At 34.8% G+C, this 21,592-nt stretch overlaps 2 protein-coding genes across 2 annotated transcripts in view; one reads left to right on the top strand and one right to left on the bottom strand.

Annotated features, from left to right (window-relative positions):
* LOC120889673 (putative N-acetylated-alpha-linked acidic dipeptidase) overlaps positions 1–21,592 on the top strand; it is a 133,761-nt gene that overhangs the window by 23,183 nt on the left and 88,986 nt on the right. Inside the window, 1 exon segment of the mRNA XM_078045127.1 lies at positions 5,695–5,731. Coding sequence (XP_077901253.1) covers positions 5,695–5,731 — 37 coding nt within the window.
* LOC144376853 (tripartite motif-containing protein 51-like) lies at positions 1,219–7,698 on the bottom strand. The gene is made up of 6 exons (XM_078045126.1): positions 7,288–7,698; positions 6,907–7,002; positions 4,735–4,965; positions 4,048–4,070; positions 3,109–3,206; positions 1,219–1,727 (listed from the first exon to the last, which is right to left on the bottom strand). Exons 1-6 carry the CDS (start codon positions 7,696–7,698, stop codon positions 1,231–1,233), a joined length of 1,356 nt encoding a protein of 451 aa, XP_077901252.1. The 3' UTR covers positions 1,219–1,230.

Below are 21,592 nucleotides of genomic sequence, written 5' to 3'. Positions count from 1 at the left end.
TGTGATTGCCAATGCAGAGGACAATACTAATGATTGTAAATATTCATATTTATGTTTATAATTTTAGAAAGGTGATGGGGTAGAGAGAGAAGATGTGGGGGAAGGGAAGGGGGGATAGTAGGGGATAGGAAAGGTAGCAGAATACAACAATTACTAATAGGGCATTATGTAAAATTGTGGATGTGTAACTGACATGATTCTGCAATCTGCATTTGGGGTAAAATTGGGAGTTCATAACCCACTTCAATCTAATGTATGAAATATGATATGTCAAGAGCTTTGTAATGTTGTGAACAACCAATAAAAAAACTAAAAAAAGAAAGGAAATCATCACACAGATAATTAAGAATGATTACTCAGAATAATGGACAGAATGGATATATAGTAATATGTTTTGAATATGTTTTTTTCCTCAAAAAAAAAAACAAGTTAAAGTGTAATTTCATAGAGCAGTGGTGTTTTGACATGGGGCCTTTAAGTCATTAAAAAGAATCAGTGCATTTTTCCTGGGCCTGAACCTGAATGAAAGAGTGAATTTTGGGCCCTTGGAGAGTTATTTTTAAGAAAGTAGGTTGTTATGAAGAATGCCATCCATGTGCTTTCACATTCTGCACAGGATGATTTCTCCTTCTGCTTCTCTGCTATGAGCAGATTCATCATGAAACTCACCAGAAACTGAGGCAGGATGACCTAGAACTTACCTGTTTTCAGAACTGTGAGGTAAATGAATCTTTTATTTATGATTTTCTCAGATGCAGGTTTTGTGTGAAAACAACAGAAAATGGACCAAGATGAGTAAATTAAAGTTAGATTATAAAAGGAGAAAATTATGTTCTTATAACTATTGAGTCTTTATGGTCATGCTTGTTTGGGTAGAGAAAGAGATATGTTAGTTTGAATTTTCACTTTATTAAATCATACTTTATCGATTTTTTCATTTGTGACAGTCCAGGAATAAATTAAAACCAGAAAACATATTCTATTTCATGTACTATAGGCAATTATATTCCTCAAATGAATAAATTTTAAAAAATGAATTTTAGGAATATATGAGCTTTTAATATTATCACCATAATTAATAACAAAGTAAACAAGTTTTCATAACATTAGAAGGATTGAAAAGTTAATAAAATATAACCTGTTTGATATGTTTGATAATATTCAAGGAAGAGGGCTTCCTTGGATATTTACTTTTTCATACATTGGGGCATAGTCCTTATCTATGTCTGGTCAGATGTGACTACAGCAGAAAACAGGATTGACATGGGGAGAAAAGGAACAGGAAAGAATACTGTGTATCAGTGAACTTTGAGCAACATTAATGAAGCTCACCGCTCTACCTTCATAATCCAGGAATACTCCTATTCGGCCAATGGGCCTTGGTACATATTGAAGTACAAGTGGGGAGGTGGTAAAGAGAGTGCAATGGGAACCCTCCTTAACACATCCAAGAAGGAAGAGCCCCTCCACCTCATCCATCTTGTAATTTCTGTTCTTTTTCCAATAATCATTACAGACTCCCAAAGCCCAGTTCCAAGAGTCTCCCACTTCCACCTCCCAGTAATATCTGCCAGTGGCAAAAGTCTGAGTACCCCAGGCAAGAAAGCATTCTGATGTTGGAATGATCAAGGAGGAACGTTGTGGATTGCATCCAACATTCACGCTTCTCAACTCTCCATACAGGAAGATGTGGCAGTTGGCTCTTTCAAGACACAGAGTAATATCAACTGTAAGAAAAATATTGCAGACATGTATGTAAATAATAAGAAGTTAAAGTTCTAAAAAAAATCTTTCTGAGAAGAAATAATACTACTGAAAAATGTGAAATTGTAACAGCAACAATGATTTTGGTTGTAAAATCTAATAAATATGGGCATAAATAGTACATCTACAGAACAAACAAATTCCTTGCCCTAGATACAGAAATTTGTTGAAAATGTGAAAAATCAAATATTGAGCCAAATATAAAACTAATACTTTTATTTTTTATTTCAAAATAGCTACAGAGAGGATGCCCTTAATTCTCTGGAGGCATCAAAAATAAGTATCAGAATAATATTTCTATTTCAAAAAAATGGTGTCATTATTTGGATGAGAGGTAAAGATTTTCTCTCTTGTGACCTTTTCTAGATAACTGGATAAAACTACATTTATACATTTTAGAAATTATCACTTGGTGAAATTAATTCTTATTCATAGTTACTAAATATACAAATATCTTATAAATGTTTTTGGAATCCATGTTAATCCTTTCTGTTATTCCTCAAATTCAGTAATTTTAGAAAGAATAGTTTAAAATTTATTTATGCAAAACTTTTCACTATCCCTAAGTTTTCTGCATGCTCTGCATTGCCCTTCATACCTGAGATTTAACATATAGCTCTTTATATTGAGCAAACAAAAATCAATTTTATGTGTATTTTCCTTTCTTGGTGATAAAGCTAATTTCTTATCTTAGATTTCCTATAGCTATTTAAAATTTTATGTCATTTAATCATATATACCTATGGTAAAAACAACATAAAGTTCTAGTCAAATATTTACCCCCAAAGCTTCTCCTAATAATTCAAATTAAGCAGGATGAGGCGGCTTAAGCCTGAAATCCCAGAAGACTGGGATAAGCAGATGAAAAGTTCAAGGCCAGCTTGGGCAAATTAGTGAGACTGTTTCAAAAAAAAAAAAATCTGGGGGCTGCATATCTGGCTCAGTGGTGTGGTGCTTGCCTAATATGTGTGAGGCCCCAAGTTAAACTGCCAGAACCAATTTTTTTTTCAATAATGAACATACTGAACAACTGCATAAATTTGTATGTGAAATTGAATAATGAATCTTAAATCTGAGTGTAGCTCTATTTATTAAAATTTCCAATTTTTATATAATTTTTATATAACTCAGGACATATGAGCCTGGATTCTATTTAAGTAGTTTTTTTTTAATTTTTCACTCTTTATACTATAAATTTGACTATAGAAACATACTCAAGAATTTGCAGTCAAATTATTTATTTCTAAAAATAAGTAAAATATTTAATGAAAGAGAAATTCCACTCATGTGGTCCTAACAACAAATAATAGATTGAGAGAATACTGACAATGGGCTTATGCTTACCTCGGAAGCTGTTGAGCCTGTCAACTAGTCCAGTGATGGGTCCTGCACTGAGTTCTGGATTCACAGGTTGGACTATATACAGCTGCATAGATTCAATCCTGCAAAAAGGAAGATGCAGTTAACAGTCAGAAAATCATGACTCTTCTTGATAAGACACTTTATAAAAATTCTTGCAACACATAGATGTGGAAATACAGAATTATCACTTTGTGAAATTAATTCTTATTCGAAGTTCCTAAATATTCAAATAAAATGTAAATGCTGTTGGAATCCACTTTAATTCTTTCTGTTATTCCTCAAATTCTGTAAACATACTTAGTTCTCTGTTCACTTACGTATATTTAAGAGTAAAAGTCTGGTGTCCATTTCCAGTCTGCACTGAAATCTCCCTATCTGCAGACACAAGCTTCTCTAAAAACTAGAACTGGCTGTTGCCTCCTTCACAGGGAGAATTTCTGAAGAATCTTAGGCAGGGATATCTGCTTCCTGGAGGACCCACAGAGCTCTAAAATGCTGTGAGTTTCTTTCTATTGTCATTTAAAACTGTCAGCTTATACATACAAAATTAACAAATCTCTAGAGATTTCACACATTGGAGCACTCTCTCTCTCCTGTTAGCTGCTATTCCCTCTATTAGCTCTGTGAGGTGTTTGACTTCATCACCCTTGAGAACACTTAGTACTTCTCCTTTATCTGCATAGGCTTTCCAGAATTGAAAAGAAAACAAGGAATGGAAGGATTTTTAAATAATTTCTATTTTTTTAATTGAAGCTGCTCCTAAAATCACTGAGAATAAGATATCAAGAGTAGGTATGGGAGGAAAAAAGTATATCAATGACAATAGTGACTCAGTATTCCAGTGAATCATGCACATAGTATTCTTGACTAGTACTGTAGAAACTGAATATAGCATCTGCTGGGAGGCAGGTAAACACTCACCTGTGAAGTGTGTCTCCAAAGACCTGTGAAAAGAAAAATAAAAAGTCTGAGTGATTTTCACAGGATCCCTCTACCATTAGTTACAGTGTGAGATTTTTGATACATCGCCAGAAGTTACTACATCCTTGGATGCAAGTCCCACTTCCTCTCAAAAAAATATATATATATATATATACAATCCTGTATAGAGTCCTGGCAAAGTCTGGGTCTTCAATATTCTGTGTGAGTGGAAGGGGCAGAGACTGTGGAGTCTGGGTTCTGCTGCAATCAGAAATAAGATCCAAGCCATTGTCCCAAGGCCCTGTGTCTCAGGTGAATAGCCACAAAGGAGTATTAAAAAGATCTATATTCTTGAATCACCCCATCTTGTTATGTCGGTGAGTTAACCTGAATACCCGTGTTCAGCTCACTATTTTGTGAATTTCTAAAAGTCCCAATTATGTTGTTGATTTTCAGATGGGGACTATACATTAATCATTCCATACAATTTTGTCTCTTACAGATAACCTAGGAGGGAATCCTAGATTTTTGGAAATCCTTGAAGCAGTGACCTGTTAGCAAAGTAACAGCAGTTGTGGGGAAATATGTTTATAGACCCAAACTGGAAGCAACAGGGGAAGTGGATTTCAGCTGGGAAATGCAACAGCTATACATGCTTGTCCTACATCCCCATGTATCAGTAGTTACCTGGAGTAACTCCACATCTGGTCTGTGGCATATTTCCTTCACCTCTTCATATATTCCTCTTAACATCTCTGTCATATGAGCCATTCTGGTTTTACTCTCTTTGAGCTGCTCAAAAATGTCTTTGCTCTCTTTTTGCAGCCTCTCTAAATGATGCTTTTCTTCCTCATAGTCAGTTGCAGGCATCTTCCCATATTCAACTCTAATTGCTTCTCTTCTTAAATTTATGTAGTTCTGCAGTAAAATGAAATTCATCAAAATATGGACCTATCCCTCTAACTCCTGTTGAAACTCCCTGATTCTAGGATATAACTTTCCTCTGTTTATATATGAATATACCACCAGTGAAATTTCACATCATATACTATCACAAGAATGGGATTCTAATCAGAATAAGTTATAATCTAAGTATGCATAATATGTCATAATACATCTACTCTCATGTGTATTTTAAAAGGACAAACAAAAAATAAAATAAATAACTCCCTGATTCTTGTTTATCTTATAACAATTATTTAAGCCTTCATCTTGTCAAACTTTCAGAATCCACAAATTTTTATTCCTTTCCTTCTTTTATAAATACTCATGGCTTCTTTCTTTCCTTTCTTTCTTTCTTTCTTTCTTTCTTTCTTTCTTTCTCTTTCTTTCTTTCTTTCTTTTAATTTTCTTTTTTTCTTTTTTTCTTTTAATTTTCTTAGAGAATCTCATTAAGTTGCTGAGGCTACACTCAAACTTGTAATCTTTCTGCCTTAGCCTCCCAAGCAGCTGATATTTCAGGACAGCACCACCATGTCATTTACTCTGCATCATGGTCAACAGTTTCATTCAACAAGTTACATTCACTTAATTCATGATTAAGAGTTTTATAATACAATCCTCACACAAAAATAAAGTTGTTTTATCCTTTCCAACCCATATGTGAAGAAACAACCCATTTCATACTTAAGGACTTTAGACCCCAAGGAGTGAATTGCAATCCATTCACTTTTCTTCAGTATAAGCCAAGTCACTTAAAGCCTACATACTGTAAACTCAGAGTGCAATACTAATTTCCATGTACTTCACCCAGCTAACTGTCATACTGAAGTGTCATTTAGCATCTGACTATTATCTGTCTGATACCATTTCCTTCAATTCTCCTCAAAAGTCATTCCAATCTATGACATCAACTTCAATGTGACTTCAGCAACCTCCCTCCCAATATACCAAGTGCAATTATTGGACATGTGCTTCTCTCTGGGTTGACACTCTATGGCTATGTTCCTCTTTATGTCTTAATCTCAAAGTAATTTTTTAGTGAAAAATTTTGCCACCAACTATTTAAAAAATATCAAACCTCATCTCCAGTCTCTGCCCTTGTACCTGCTTTCTACTTCCCTGCTTAATTATTCTTAAAAAACCCCAAGTTATCATTTTCTAATATATCAAGAATTTCACTTATTTACCTGATGGCCATTTTCCTTTTTTATTTTTATCTTAACCTTTCCAATGAGAGATATTTGCAGGTTGAATTCTGCCATATTTTCTAGCTTATAATTTGTCATAGTTATCATAAAACAAATTTTAAATTAATTTTCATTTAAATTATAACACACTCAGGATAAACATTCACAAAGAAAATGAATTATTTAAAAATTATTCTCAAACTTATAATCTTCTACTCAACACAAATGCTATATCACCCATCATATTTCCCCTCCATAGTTTATATTATGTTGTTAAATATTAATTAGTTGGGGTAATTTCAGACTCTTCTTATATTTGAACCATTTTGAACTATTTTATCCCTCTCTCTGAAATTTTCTACCAGGAGTCAGCTCAATCCGCTTTGTAAGCTGCATTTGAATTTTCAATGACTTTTTGCCTGTCACTTATATCTTCCCAGCATGTGACATTGTGAAATGGCCCAGTTTTTTGTAGCTGTTGTGTAAGTACTAAGTGTACATTTACCTGTAGTAAAGCAGCATGCTTTTGATAATATCTGTGTCTCAGATAGAAATACTCCCTAAGGGCCATACTGCCCTAAATAAGAACTGAGGAAATACTTTTACTATTGACCCCACCCCTTTCTTGTTTAATCCTAGGGAAAACTAGGGTTTCAGATCTATTTCCTACTTTAAACATTACACATATGTCCCCCTAAGTTCATGTTAAAGGCAGAAGCATAGAACTAACCTCCCATGAGCCCATAATCAACGTCTCCATAGTCAGGTTTCTGTAACTTTCACAATATTTGCCCCATAAACACTTCATTTTCTTCACCATATTCTCCTGTAAAAAAAAATCACAAATCATAGAAGCAGCAAAAAAAAAAATAGACCTTCACATAGGGAAGAAGCCAGAAATGAGAGATAAATTAACCCCAATGAAAATAACTGGGTCATTATGTTTTCTTTGTTTCTCTCAGATGTTTATCAAATATGGGAAGCCTGAGACTTGGAACCTGGAAGAGATTCTGAATGGGAAACATAGAGAGAGTCATGCACTCCCCAAGGAAAGAGACCCATATTGATTTCTTTGTTCTTACAGACATGGATCTTCAGAGGAATCACTTACCCTGTGTTCCTCAGCAGCAAGTTCGATTGGCCAATGTTTGTGAGCTTCATGCTCCTGGGATTTAGAGCAGAGCAAACAGAGAAAGTTCTTGTCTTCTTCACAAAAGATCTTCTTCATCTCCTGATGAGCCCCACACATGTGTTCCTCAGAGCTCAGGAATTGCCAAAGACTGTTTTTTCTGACAATGGCTGCCAGTTTCTTCATACAAATATTTGTTTTAAAGTTTCTCTTCTGTACCATCTGCTTGCATTCAGAGCAGGTAACATGATCTGGGAGGTCATGCCAGCCAAAGTAGACACAAGGCCTACAAAAGCTATGCCCACAGGCTAAGGTGACTGGATCTACGAAGTACTTCATGCAGAGAGGGCAGGTGATTTCCTTTTGGAAGGCTTGCATGGTTCTGGAATCCATGTTTCTGAGGAAGAAAAAACATGTCACTTCTGAGCCTGCTTAGGCTAAAAGGTTCTCAAGAACTATGCCTGAGGAGTAAGAACTGCATTTTATTTTCTTAAAAAATGCTCATTATAGCAAGACAAACTATGACACAAAAGGAGAACTGATGCACAAGGAGAGCCTTCAGCTTTATATCAGCCATAATTTTGACTAGATGACTCACATCCCTTCCACTCTGAGTTCCTGTTCCCACCAGAATAGAAATTTGAGTATTGATCTTCTGAATTTAGGTATAGGAATTGGATCATAAGAAGTCTACAATCATAACTGTCCCCATTCCTCTTTCCAATAACTGGAAAAAGAAAGTCTATTTGGGTCAAGGAAGTATGAGAAATTCACAGAAAGTTTTATACAATATCCATTGAGAACTAGGCATAGAAGCCCAGCTCTTTAAAAGTAAAACAAACAAACAAACAAAAGCCCATATGTATTATGGTTATCTATAGGAAGAGAACCAACAGGAAGTATAATTACAAAAAGAGAGATTTTATTAGATATGAGTATGGACACTCCTGCTTGTTTCCACAGTCCATATGAGTGGTATGATTTTTCCCAACCTTTCACCTTCAGTCTATGAATATCTTTTCCTATCAGATGCATCTTCTGTAGGCAGCATATTGTTGGGTCTTGTTTTGTGATCCATTCTACTAGCCTATGTCTCTTAATCGGTGAGTTTAAGCCATTAACATTTAGGGTTATTATTGAGATATGGTTTGTTCTTCTAGCCATATTTGTTTATTGATGTTACTAAACCTGATTTGTTATCCTCTTTGACTACTTTCCCCCCTTTACTGTCCTACCTCCCATTGTTGGTTTTCAATGTTATTTTCCATTTCCTCTTCCTGTAATGTTTTGCCAAGGATTTTTTGAAGAGATGGTTTTCTAGCCAGGAATTCTTTTAACTTTTGTTTATCATGGAAGGTTTTAATTTCATCTTCTATCCTGAAGCTTAATTTCGCCGGATACACGATTCTTGGTTGGAACCCATTTTCTTTCAGTGTTTGAAATATGTTATTCCAGGATCTTCTAGCTTTCAGAGTCTGTGTTGAGAGATCAGCTGTCATCCTGATTGGTTTGCCCCTAAATGTAATCTGCTTTCTTTCTCTTGCAGCTTTTAAAATTCTCTTCTTATTCTGTATGTTGGACAGCTTCATTATAATGTGTCTAGGTGTGGATCTCTTAAGATTTTGCACATTCGGCATCCCCCTATCTCTCGCTATGCACAAAAGTTAACTCAAAATGGATCAAGGAGCTTGATATTAAATCACAGACATGGCATCTGATAGAAGAAAAAGTTGGTTATCATCTACATACTGTGGGATCGGGCCCCAAATTCCTCAATAGGACACCCATAGTGCAAGAGTTAACAACTAGAATCAACAAATGGGACTTACTCAAACTAAAAAGTTTTTTCTCAGCAAAAGAAACAATAAGAGAGATAAACAGTAAGCCTACATCCTGGGAACAAATCTTTAATCCACACACTTCAGATAGAGCCCTAATAACCAGAATATACAAAGAACTCCAAAAATTAGACAATAAGATAACAAATAACCCAATCAATAAATGGGCCAAGGACCTGAACAGACACTTCTCAGAGGAGGACATACAATCAATCAATAAGTACAAGAAAAAATGCTCACCATCGTTAGCAGTCAGAGAAATGCAAATCAAAACTACCCTAAGATACCATCTCACTCCAGTAAGATTGGCAGCCATTAGGAAGTTAAACAACAATAAGTGCTGGAGAGGATGCAGGGAAAAGGGCACTCTTGTTCATTGCTGGTGGGACGGCAAATTGGTGCAGCCAATTTAGAAAGCAGTATGGAGATTTCTTGGAAAGCTGGGAATGGAACCACCATTTGACCCAGCTATTCCCCTTCTCGGTCTATTCCCTAAAGACCTAATAAGTGCATGCTACAGGGACACTGCTACATCGATGTTTATAGCAGCACAATTCACTATAGCAAGATTATGGAATCAGCCTAGATGCCCTTCAATAGATGAATGGATAAAAAAAATGTGGCATTTATACACAATGGAGTATTACTCTGCATTAAAAAATGACAAAATCATAGAATTTGGAGGGAAATGGATGGCATTAGAGCAGATTATGCTAAGTGAAGCTAGTCAATCTTTAAAAAAACAAATACCAAATGACCCCTTTGATATAAGGGGAGTAAACAAGGACAGGGTAGGGACGAAGAGCTTGAGAAGAAGATTTACATTAAACAGGGATGAGAGGTGGGAGGGAAAGGGAGTGAGAAGGGAAATCGCATGGAAATGGAAGGCGATCCTCAGGGTTATACAAAATGATATATAAGAGGAAAGGAGGGGTAAGACAAGATAATACAAATGGAAGAAATGATTTACAGTAGAAGGGGTAGAGAGAGAAAAGGGGAGGGAAGGGGGGATAGTAGAGAATAGGACAGACAGCAGAATACATCAGACACTAGAAAGGCAATATGTCAATCAATGGAAGGGTAACTGATGTGATACAGCAATCTGTATACAGGGTAAAGTTGGGAGTTCATAACCCGCTTGAATCAAACTGTGAAATATGATGTATTAAGAACTATGTAAGGTTTTGAACGACCAACAATAAAAAAAAACAACTTCTTTTCAGTAGTACATGAGTCCTTTCAGATAATTAATCTTTAATAAATATGTAAGTATTATTTTCTATTTAAAAAAAAAGAGATATTTTAGGTTGGTTTATGTGACCAGAAGGTGAATACTCCATAAAGGTCACGTGCAGTCCGGAGAGCTGGAAGAACCTACTGTAGCTGTGAATTCCAAGAGGCTGAAGCCTCAGAAAAAGAGGGATCTTGTTCTACCCTAGTCCAAGACTGAAATTTTCTGGATACTCCCTGGAGGCAGGCATAAGGAAAATTCAAAGAAAACCTCAGCAATACAGGGAAACATTTTCTCAAAATAAATCATACAAAAAAGCCTGGCAATATGGCTCCATGGCTAAGCACCCTTGGCTCAAATGACTGTTACAAAAAAGAAATAATAATAATAATAGGAACATCTCCTTTGTAAATTATATACTCACCCAAGGAATGTGTCTATTGTCTCACCAATGCTTACTGTAGAGGTGATATGAAGTCTGTCTGGGGATCAGTGCTTCACTTAGTAGAACTGATGTCTTTCAGGGGTCTGCAAAGCCAGGTGAGTTCCAAAACTACTCTGATCTGGAGAGGAATGAGACTAGCCCCACCTGCACTTTCTTTTTATAGAGGCTCTGAAGACCACACCCAGTTCTCCAAGTGATTAGATTTCAAGAAGCTTCCAATAGGAATTAGTATGAGTGATTAAGATTGTATAAGTGATTAGATTAGTAAGGTAGATTAGGCTAGGATGGGTTTTTAATTTCAAAATAGAGAAGACTGATTTAACACTTTGGCTAATCTTGATCAACAAACCTTTATAACACCACCTCCCACACACTTCCTGAAACACCCTGACACTTCAGACACACCCTGTCTACCCACAGTGATTTCCCTGGCATAGAAGTTTGTAAGGTTTTCTGGCTCCTAAATTTCCTCCTAATGTCTTGAGTCCCAAGTTCCCTGCCTGAACCAGGGGCTATACAGCTTTTTCTTCATTTTCTTCCACAGTAGACAGGGCATGCTATTCCTTGGCGAACTCCAGGCAAGCTTTTCTTGTTATGAGAGTATATAATATGTCTAAAAATAGAACAATAAAAAATTTTATTAACATTTTACTAGCTAGTTACACATTTCAAACATGTGCACATTCCATATATGGGCCTCAACTTGTTTTCTTACTTTGGCTCCACAAATATGAAATATCAGCTAAAATTTAAAAAAAGATCTCATTGAAAGGTACTACTCAAAATTATGAGCCTGGTGCTATGGGCACAAGTTGTAAAGTGAAAGCATGTGTTGACACCCATGTTTTCTGAGTCTAGAGCCCATTCCCAAGAAAGTGTCCCAAAATTACTTTAACTACTTACAAAAATTGCATTGTAACAACAACAACAACAAAAATTATAGTAGTGTATAAAGTAGCAAGGAATACTTTAAAAGAAATAGTTTTTGTCCCAACTTTCCCAAAACTTGATAATTGAATTTAACATGGATACCTCCATTTTCTTATGCAATCTTTTTTTAATATTTAATTTTTACTTATAGGTGAACATGATACCTTTATTTTTTCTATGTATGTGGGGCTGAGGGTCAAACCCAGTGCCTCAAACATGCTAGGTGAGCTCTCTGCCAGTGAGCCACAACCCCAACCCTTTTATGCATTCTTCAACTAAAGATTGAGCTCTGACTATGCCACATTTTTGGGATACATGGGAATTGTTACCTGATCTCTAAACCTTTTATTATAATGTTTTGTATATTTCAGGAGAATGATTGTATTGGGTTTGAACAATTGTGCTTTTAACAAATTATCTTGGATTCCAAAGGCAAAACTCATCTTTCCTGGGGACCATGATTTTTAGAAAAGCCCCCAAGAATTTTTTTCTATTGTTTTACTAATTTTTCTAGTATCATCCTTTCCTTGGTATATGATAGTATCTTCCCACAAAATAATATATATTATTAGAAAATATTGATAACTTTTATAGGATAAAAGAAATATTTGCCTCAGAAATGATTAATAGTTATGTCTGGGTTAAACCTTGTTCCAATAAAGATTTAGAAATCTTAAAGGATATCCAAAAGGATAAGGATCTTTTCAGTAGCAGATCTCCCAAATAGCACTGAAAAATATTAATAGACACACAACAATAGGCTTTTGCCTATGAGAGATATTGAGGCCTGGACAGTGATTGTGAAGAGGCAGATTGTAACATCCCAGCAGCAAGACCCCCGACTCCCAACCCTCTTCTTCTCTGCTGTCACCTCCATGGGGTCTCTGGACTAAAGTACCTTTGGCATTAATTGTAAGGCTGATCCTCCCAGGGCAGTCTTCTTCTCTGCCTGCCCTTCTTTCTGTCAGAAGATGGAGGGTGAAGGGTCTAGTCTGCCATATCTCACCTTCCCTTCCCATTGCAAATCTGCAGCCCAGAACCATGAAGAAGATAAAGTTGGGGTTCCTCTGTTTCCCAGAGTACAAAGAAGACTCCAAGCAGTACACTACATTTATTAAGAGAGAGGTGCAGAAATGCTTACCTAGATGTTCTCTGTATCATAATCTTTTGCTATGAAAAGCAAGCTATCTATATTACTGAGACAGAAACTACTCATTAGATGCATATAGTAAAATATTGAAGCATTTTTAAACTCAATGCTTTTTTATTTTTTATTTTTAGTTGCAGTTGAATACAATACCTTTATTTATTTATTTTTATGTGATGCTGGGGAACGAACCCAGGGCCTTGCCCATGCTAGGCAAGCACTCTACTGCTGAGCCATAACCCCACCTTGAAGCATGTTTTATTAAACTTTCAACAATTATTCAGCTATATAGTCTTGTATATTCCAGATATCCAGTTGATAATTGAAACGTTTTCCTCCATTCCTAAACTATTTATTGATGGCAGCTTGCTAACTGGAGGAAAAGTCCTTGACGATGAAAATGCAGGGATCTCCAGAGTGCTGCCCTTGTTACTGCATGTATTGAGTAAAGATTTGGAATGAAGGGCAGACACATAGGTGCTTATTTTGTTCAAAAAAGATGTTTTTTATCAAAACTAACATTGGATTTGTCCATCTGGTCCAAGAATATGAAATCATCTGCTCAGCAAATTTGACAATGCAAATGGTTTCTCCACTCCAGAGAAAATTTGTTCATCCTGGAACCACATTCTGTATAAAGAGAACACATGAAACTGGGCATGGTGGTACATGCCTGCAATGCCACCAACTCAGGAGGCTGAACAGGAAGAGTCTAACTTTGAGGCCAACCTCAGCAACTTAGAGAGGCCCTAAGAAACTTAGCAAGACACACTATCTCAAAAAATAAAAAGGGCTCAGGATGTGACTCAGTAGTAAAGTACCCCTTGGTTTAATTGCTAGTATCTCCCTTCCCCCTCACATAAACTGTGAATATCATTTTGGAAATATGAAAATGGTGATTGCACAGAATGGAAAATTGAAAAGCAACAATAAAGAGGGTATGAATTTGGGAGAAAAAGAAATAATACAGGTAATATTAGTAGCAATGTAAAATGGTCAAGTGACTTCTTTTTAAATTTACACTGCTTCAAATTTTGTTTCTCTAAAATTTATTAACAATTTTTTTAAGTAGACATCAAATCCAGAAGTATTTAAACACAAAACACATACCCAAATCTTTATTTTTTGTTTTAACATGAGTTTCATTATATTGCTTAGGTCCTTGCTAATTTACTGAGGCTGGCTTTTTTCCTCAGCTTCCTAGGTGCTAAAGTTACAGGTGTGTGCCATTACAGAGGGCTTAATGACCATTAAAAAAAATTTCTTCATCTGTTAATAATCTTTGAATCATGATATTATCCAACTATTCTTATTTTAGCATAATTCAGTTAATGCTTTCTTTCCTATTACCTAAGGAGGGGAAAAAGATAAACAATATTTAGTGATCAGATCAAAGGCAATTAATCAATCTAATCTAATAAGTCAATCTTATCTAATAAATCAATCTAATCTAATAATCTAACATAATCTAATATGTCAATCTAATCTAATAAGTCATTCTAACCTAGTTAACTTTTTTATCTCTGGGTTCTTCCCTATTCTAGGGGAGTTCTTGACAATCCAAAGAACCAGTACTCTGTGAAACTCCTCTGAACCAAGTTCTAATCACTAGGCTCCAGTTCAACTCTAGGATTTCCTATTTAGGAATTTTGGAGCCTATCCATGGGATCCTGAAGGAATCCCAGTGCTACGAAGTCTCTGCACATTCTTGTGGGCAGTGAACACTGTATACAAATGTTTGGTTATTTAAATTATTTAAATGTTAACAGAAAAAAAGGGGGAATAGAAAATTAGCAAACAAATTCTGAGAGATGGGCCTCTCACAGTGCCAGAGGCCTGTAAATCCAGAGGCTCCAGAGGTGGAGACAGGAGGATTCCAGGTTCAAAGCCAGCCTCAACAATTCAGTGAGGCACTAAACAACTCAATGAGAACCTGTCTCTGATCAAATACAAAATCGGGCTGAGGATGTGGTTCAGTGGTCAAGTGCCCCTGAGTTCAATACCCATTATAAAAAAAAAAAAATTCTGAGAGATGAAATCTACCAAGAAAAATAAAAGAACACGTACTTCAAAATTATTTAAATTGCTAATGTTCTTTCTTTTGAAGAGTCATAAACCCTACAACAAAAAGGAAAACAAAGGAGAAAGAAAGTTTGATGAGAAAAGAAAGAATAGGGTAGATAGGGCAAAAAGGAGAGAAAGGATTATTCCTATGTCCATGGTTAACATTCAGCATCCCAAATATCAATCAATATATTTATTGTGAAACTTTATTCCAACTTCTACATTAGACAACACCTTACCAACCTACTTGTGTACCGTTAACAAATGCAAGTCCACTATTTCTAGAACACGTGTTTTGGCTTCCTGACAGGAGGGAAATATTACTGAACTAAGGGCAGTTTCAGATAATTTAATCATAGAAGCATCTACCCATTTGTTTAAAGAATTTAAAACTTTCATTTACACCAGAGTTAACTCACAAGAGGTTTTCCCCATGTGATAAATGTGGTATAGGAAAGATGAAGAAATATATCATGGGTAATTACTCAGCATTACAGATCTTTGATGACCAACACTATAGATGAGAATATAATAATTTTGATGAATCAGGTGTTTTCTCAACCCATGAATCTTATGAGAATATTAAAACAAAATCTCTAAGTCTAAAGCAAAAAACCTAAAACAACCCGTGAAAGAAAGTAGTCTACTATATCAAAACAAAGTATTTCTCAAAGCAGTCCGATTGTAACTTACATTTTATAATTTTTTTGAATGCATGGACCAAGTATTATTATGGGTATATAAATCATAAAATTCAATTTACCTTTTTATACAATATATTCATATATCTACAAAACACTCACCTGTACAAAAAATCTGCAATATTTTTTGGTAATAGATTACCCAGACTTGTTGTTCCATGTGATTAGGAAATAGAAAATGAAGTGCCATTGGATAATTCTAAATAAAAGTTTACAAAAAGTATACAAAAAAACAGATTATTTTGGTATTGTGTGTTTGGTTTCTAATGGATGTTATATATATATTAACACACACACACACATGTATATATGTATGTATAGTAATTCCTCCACATAAATATGATCCATTATCTTTCCTTCTGCACTAAAATAAAATTGCAAATTTGTACCATAACCATATGAAAACTCATTCACAACTAAATATCCTTTCTGATTTCCAAACTCATTTCTGAAACCTCTTAGCTCCTGGGTGACCTGATTTCTCAGTCTTTGTCTTGGATCAAATAGCATTCTCTCAAGAAGGACTATTTTGACCTCTTCAATGTTATTCAACTTGCTTACCATATGAAGCATCACCCATTCTTTTTCTTGGAATTTGATAATATTTCAAATATAGCATTCACATACTCTTATTATTTTCTGTTTTTTCCAACTGTGATGGTTAATTTTACGTATCAATTCCATCAAGGTTTTAATCAAAGTAATCAAAATGTGTTGGGCAGAAATTGTTTAGACCTGTTTAACATTTAAATCAATAGACTTGGATTAAACAAGGTTATCTTCCAAAATGTGGATGGGCCTTATCCACTCAGTTGAAGGTCTTAGAGAAAAGGACTAAGGTACCCTGAGGAGAAAGAATTCTGCTTGCAGGTGGTCTTCAGGTTTCAGACTGCAACATCAACTCTTTTCTGGGCCTACAGCCTGCAACTCTACCCTGAAGATAGATTTGTTGGTCCCTACAGTCACATGGACCATTTTAGGTATACATATTCATATGGATATAGATTTGAACATAGAGATATAAACTTTTTTGGTTTCTTGGACAACCCTAATACACCCACTAAACAACCTCAGAGTTTTGAAAACTGCTGGCTTAACTCATTTTGTTGTTTATTTAGTTATTGATATGTATTGTTTCACTAATGCATAGAATGGTTCTTGAAACTTAATAAATAAATAAATGCTAAATAATAAGGTGTAGTGAACAAGCAGACCCTGTCATAGAGATGAAAAAGAGAAAAAAATTTGGATGTGTAATATCTGTTTTCTAAAACTACATTAATTATGATTTTGAAAAATTCTATCTAGAATATCTCATTTATAATAAAAATAACATTTCTCAAACCATTCACTAAAAAATTTTTTTGTGAGGTAAGGGAGAATTTCATGGTGTGATAACTTTCTGTCAGTCTATAATGTGATTGGTGTTAAGTGTTATAGAATTTATACATTAAAGAAAGACACATTTTGATGTATGCAAATACCTACAATATTTCTATATATTCAGCAAGATTTGGAGAGTACAACTAGTCAAACCTTCAAAAAACTAACTATATTGATAATGTAGCTTCATTTCATTAAAACTTCTTTCAACAATAATATTTTCTTGGACTATACTCAGACTCAAGATTCTTGAAGGGTATTTTGGTGTCTTTCTATATTTGGCTTATTTTATTGTATTTCATGCATCAAAATAAAAACAACTAAAATAAGAATAAAAAGATCCAGACTCTGAAACATTTTCAATTTATAGATGTATTCAGAGACAATTTTTTATGATTAAAACTCTCCAAGACTTGAACAGAGACATTTGCAGTCCAATGTTCTGGGTGACAGAGGCTATAAGATCACAAGTTTCAGATATCTGCAAGATCCTATATCAATTAAAAAGAAATAGGTAAGGCCTAGAGGTAGAGTACCCTTGGTTTAAATCCCTAGTACCACAAAACAAACAATTAAATGTGTCTATTTACCTGGAAAGCATACATTTTCTACACAATGAACAATAAAACAGCAGTTATGATTTTATTAACGTGTCTGTATAAAAGATTTAATTTCAGTAATGGGGAAATAAGTTAATTCTTGTGTCACTGTATTTCTGGACAAACTTCTAGTCAAATATAGAATAGACAGTATATTGGCTTTACTAAGTCAAGCAAACTCCAAACTATCCGAAGGTGGCTCCAAGGGGAGAATCTCAGTAAGATGAAAGTAATTTTGCTTTGAAGTTTACATTATTTTTTTGTTCTTGTTGCTGTTTTGTTGTACCACGGATTGAACCCAGAGGTGCTCAACCATTGGCACACACTCAGCCCTTTCATATATTTTGTTCAACGACAGGGTTTCCTTAAGTTGCTGAGGCTGGCATTGAACTTGTGGTCTTTTTAACTTGAGCCTCCTAAACCACTACCAGGTGTACACTAAAACATCTGGATGAATTTTACCTTCTTTTGATATATTTTCTTTATATCAGTGCTATAATCTTGAAGGTCATAAAGTAGTGTGACTCTGGTCTCATTATCTTTCAAAGTAAAACTCCAAACTGACAGTTTTAAACTCAGGCCTGCTCCAGTGTGTCTGTTGGATAAGGGTGAGAATACCAGATGGAGGGGGCAATTAAGACTGACCAAAATCTACACAAACAAATTTTCAAGGTTTATTTACAAACTATAAGTTGATATTTTACTAATACCAGTTTAGGATCCTTGTTCCTGGGTAGACTTTATGTGGAAAGTTCCATCTCTGTTTCACACAGTGTTTAAAGTTACCCTTTATTTTGTTTCAATCTCAGTAGGATATGTTTCCAGAAATTTGTTTAAGATATTCCAATTTATTGGCATATAACTTAAAAAAATATTTTGTAGTCATTCTTTGAATTCCAGTGGCAAATTGTGTGATGTTTCCATTTTCTCTAACTTTATTTATTTTGGTATTTTGTTTTTCTTTTGATTATTTAGCTAAAGTTTGTCAATTGTGTTTATATTTTCAAAGAACCAACTCTTTGCTCCATATATGTATTGTATTGTTCTTTTAATCTCTATTTCATTTATTTCTGCTCTGATCTTTATTATATCTTTCTATCTATTCATTTTAGGTTTTGTTTCTTCTGGTTTTTCTAAGGCCTTGAGATACATCATCTTTTAAGAGGTATAATGCTTGTCCTTTTTAGTTTTATTTAATAGGTTCAAGTGATATTTTGCAGAAGATAGAATGAAATAGTAGGGGAAGATTTTGAATAGTTCAAATCCAGCAGATGAAAGGCAAGTATAAACTCAAATCAGAAGGACTCACTTTTATAAATATAGTACTAACTAATTTATAAACTAATTTATAACTAATTTATAAATAAATTACTAACAGTAAATAAATTGCAACAAGGGACATATTGCAAGTGAAATGTGATGATTTTTCTCTATTTATCCCATGCAATCAAAATAACTCTTTTTTTTTCCTCTGCCGAAATCTGGAATCACTTATGCTACAGAAATTAAATAAATAATTTTTAATTTGTTCTAGTGAGTTATACATGAGTAGAATGCATTTTGACACATAATGTGTAAATGGAGTATAACTTCTCATTCTTCTAGTTGTACATGATGTAGAATCACACCAGTCGAGTAGTCGTGTATAGGTAATAATATCCAATTCATTCTATTGTTCTTCCTATGTCCTTATGCCCTCCCCTCCCTTCACTCCTCTCTGCCTAATTCATTCTATCAGCCCCCTCCCGTTATTGTAAATTACTATCCTAATATCAAAGAAAATATTTGGCCTTTGTTTTTTGGGGGATTGAGTTATTTCACTTAGCATGATATTCTCCAGCTCCATGCATTTCCAGAAATTTTAATTTCCTTTTTTAAGCATGAATAATATCCATTGTGTATATATATCATATTTTTTAAAATCTATTCATCTATTGAAGAGCAACTAGGTTGTTTCCATCCTTTAGCTCTTGAGAGTTGAGCACTTATATGGCTACACAACTTTAGTATGCTGATTTTAAGTCTTTGTGTATAAACCAAAGAGTGAGATAGCTGGGTCAAATGGTGGTTCCACGTCAGGTTTTCTGAGGAATCTCCATACTGTTTTCCATAATGGTTGCATTTATTTACATTCTCTCCAGTAATGTATGTGTACCTTTTTGCCCACATCCTCACCAACATTTATTTTTGCTTGTATTCTTGATGATTGTCATTCTGACTAAAGTGAGATAAAATCTTAGAGTAGTTTTGATTTGCATTTTTCTAATTCTACAGATGTTGAACATTTTTTCATATATTTGGTAATCATTTGTATTTCTTCTTCTGTGAAGTGTCTGTTCAGTTCTTTAGCTCATTTATTGACTGTGTTATTTGTTTATTTGGTGTTAAGTTTTTGAGTTGTTTTTATATCCTCGAGATTAAAGCTCTATCTGAGGTGCACATGATAAAGGTTTTCTTCCATTCTATAGCCTCTCTCTTCATGTTTGTTTTCATCTTCATGATTCTTTCATTTGCTGAGAAGAAGCTTTTTAATTTGAATACATCTCATTTATTAATTCTTTACTTCTTGCACTTTGGGAGTCTTTTTAAGGAATTTAGAGCCTAGATTAACGTGGTCAAGATTTGGACCTACTTTTGCTTCTATTAAGCAAGGGTCTCTGTAGAGCCTAAATCTTTAATCCCCTTTAGGTTGAGTTTCATAGAGGGAGAGATTGGTGTTTAATTTCATTGTGTTACTGATAGAGTTTCAATTTTCCTGGCACCATTTGTTGAATAGGCTATCTTTCCTCCAGTGAAAATTTTGGGAAACTTTGTCTAGTATGAGATAGCTCTATTTATGTGGGTTTGTCTCCATGTCTTGTATTCTAAACCATTGGCCTATGTGTCTGTTTTGTTGCCAATACCATGCCATTTTTGTTATGATCTCTTAGCATAATTTAAGTTCTGGTATTGTGATGGTGCCTACCTTACTCTTCTTGATAAAGATTGTTTTGGTTATTCTGTGCCTCTTATTTTGCCCAATAAGTATATGATGGCTTTTTCTTTCTTTATAAAGAATGTCATTGAGGTTTTAATAGAAATTTTGCTAAATATATATAGCCCTTTTGATAGTATGGCCATTTTGTTCATATTAATTCTGCCTATTCAGGAGCGTGGGAGGTCTTCCCATCTTCTAAAGTCTTATTCAATTACTTTGTTGTTCTTCAGTTTTCATTGTAGAGATCTTTCACATCTTTTATTAGATGGATTCCCAAGTATTTTTCTTTAGGTTATTGGGAATAGGGTAGTTTTTCCAACTTCTCTTTCAGTAGATTTACCACTGATGTACAGGAATGTATTTGATGTAAGGGTGTTGATTTTATGACCTGCTATTTTGACAAATTTATTTATTAGTTCTAGAAGATTTTTGGCAGAATTTCCTGGATCTTCTACATTTAGATCATGTCATCAGCAAATAGTAATGGTTTGAGTTCTTCTTTTCCAATTCATATCCCTTTAATTTATTTTCTCTGTCTAATTGCTCAGGCAGGAGTTTCAAGGATAATGTTGAATAGAAGCAGTAAAAGAATAGATGCTTAGATCAAGAGGAGAGACCTGCCTGCCCTGCCACCCCACACCTGGAGACCTGAAGAGAAGCCATGTCCATACATGGAGAGCCATACATACTGGGGTTCCTTATTCACCAAAACATGGCTCCACAGCCCAACATCAGGGTACATATAGGCTTGAAGCTGCCATCACCACAAAACTGGGACATCACCACTTCTATCAAGGAATAACAATAAGGACCTGGTAATACATCACCAAGGTCCCTGGGAAGCTGGCTATGCCAAGGGTTTCTCTACTAGGGGTGCTAACAGTTATCCTGTTGCTGAGGTAACATAGGGCCTTGCATTGGGTTGCCTATCTTTTGTTTCTCCTACTAATAGCCAACTTCTCATGATTACCC

Source organism: Ictidomys tridecemlineatus, chromosome 4 (genome assembly GCF_052094955.1).
Source record: "Ictidomys tridecemlineatus isolate mIctTri1 chromosome 4, mIctTri1.hap1, whole genome shotgun sequence".
NCBI classification, from domain to species: Eukaryota; Metazoa; Chordata; class Mammalia; order Rodentia; family Sciuridae; genus Ictidomys; species Ictidomys tridecemlineatus.
This window is presented reverse-complemented; position numbering and strand designations above follow the sequence as displayed.

Bases quoted from the DNA above. Each gene is read 5' to 3' on its own strand.
- LOC144376853 (XM_078045126.1), bottom strand. From the start codon at position 7,698: ATGGATTCCAGAACCATGCAAGCCTTCCAAAAGGAAATCACCTGCCCT. The intron at 7,003-7,287 runs GTAAGTGATTCC...TTTTTTTTACAG, and splicing joins TTGCTGCTGAGGAACACAGG to GAGAATATGGTGAAGAAAAT. The intron at 4,966-6,906 runs GTTAGTTCTATG...ATTTTACTGCAG, and splicing joins TGATTATGGGCTCATGGGAG to AACTACATAAATTTAAGAAG.